The sequence below is a fragment of the Corylus avellana genome, chromosome ca10 (assembly GCF_901000735.1).
Source record: "Corylus avellana chromosome ca10, CavTom2PMs-1.0".
NCBI classification, from domain to species: Eukaryota; Viridiplantae; Streptophyta; class Magnoliopsida; order Fagales; family Betulaceae; genus Corylus; species Corylus avellana.
In genome coordinates this window covers 19,003,269-19,004,300 of record NC_081550.1, presented here as the reverse complement: position 1 = coordinate 19,004,300, position 1,032 = coordinate 19,003,269, and the positions used below count along the sequence as shown (strand labels likewise).

Sequence of the window (1,032 nt, the reverse complement as noted above, 5' to 3'; positions counted from 1 at the left end):
TCTGTGAAGATTCTTGTAGCTGAACCTGTTGGGACCATACTCCTCTTCCCAATCTTCTCGTATTTCTTTACATTTCCTTCTTGTCAAAATGTAAGCAGCAGCTCCAGCGACAGTTATCAGCACAAGCGCTACTGCCATGAGAAAAGTGATGATCACTAGGTTTGGTTTCTCCTTCCTTTTCCTCTGTTGGGGAAGTGAAGGAAGGCTTGAAAAATTAAGGCTCTGTGCTGGTCCACTTTTATTAAAGCTCCATCCCAGAATGTAGTGGTAACTTGCAGGTATACTTGTGGCTGCAGAGAAACCAACATACATGGAATCCAAGAGAATTTGAGACAAATCAACGTGTGTTGACAACAGAGGCCGGTTTGGTTTTGGGATTGTGATTGGAGCAAGCGTTACATTCACTAACTTCTCTGTTTCATCATAGTCTATCCAAAGATCGATTGGATTCCCACTCATGAGCTCCACGCTTATATTCTTCCCTTCTTCATTGGAAAAATACATTGCAGGAGCTGATTCAACTGATTTCATGCCGTTCACATCAATTCCGACATGTTTTGTAATATCTCCAAATTCAGACTCGGGAACAGTGTCAAGCTCGATTGCCAAGACGTGGTTTGCAGGAAGGCCGTTTTTTGAATCATTGAAGAGCCCCAGAAACCGATTTGACAGAGCATGGGTGAAGTCTGTCAAGGGACTGAAGGTGAAGGCCATGCCATGACCACCAAGGTTATCCACTTCAGGAACCATGGCAAACACAAAGTTGGTAGAGAATGAAAGAGACGAATTAGTTGTGTTGAATTTTATTGGGAAGTGATAGAAAGCATGACCAACTTCTTGGCGTGAAAGGTTTGTTAGCTGCAATAGACCATTGGGGCAGATTTCTGCGATTCCATCGAGACCCAGATTGAGTTCTTGATTGTGGAAGCCATTGTAGATGAAGCCATTTTCATCCTGAGCAACGGCCAAGGAAAAACAGGAAACATACAGAAGTATCAGAAAATGAAGTGATGTAATTAGAACTATTGCCAT

General features: G+C 42.7%; 1 protein-coding gene across 1 annotated transcript in view; it reads right to left on the bottom strand.

The window, feature by feature from the left end:
* The window catches only part of LOC132163087 (putative L-type lectin-domain containing receptor kinase I.11), a 2,137-nt gene extending 1,105 nt beyond the window's left edge, over positions 1–1,032 (bottom strand). Inside the window, exon 1 of the mRNA XM_059573283.1 lies at positions 26–1,032. Within this exon, the coding sequence (XP_059429266.1) occupies positions 26–1,032 (1,007 nt within the window). The remainder of the gene's footprint in view (positions 1–25) is intronic.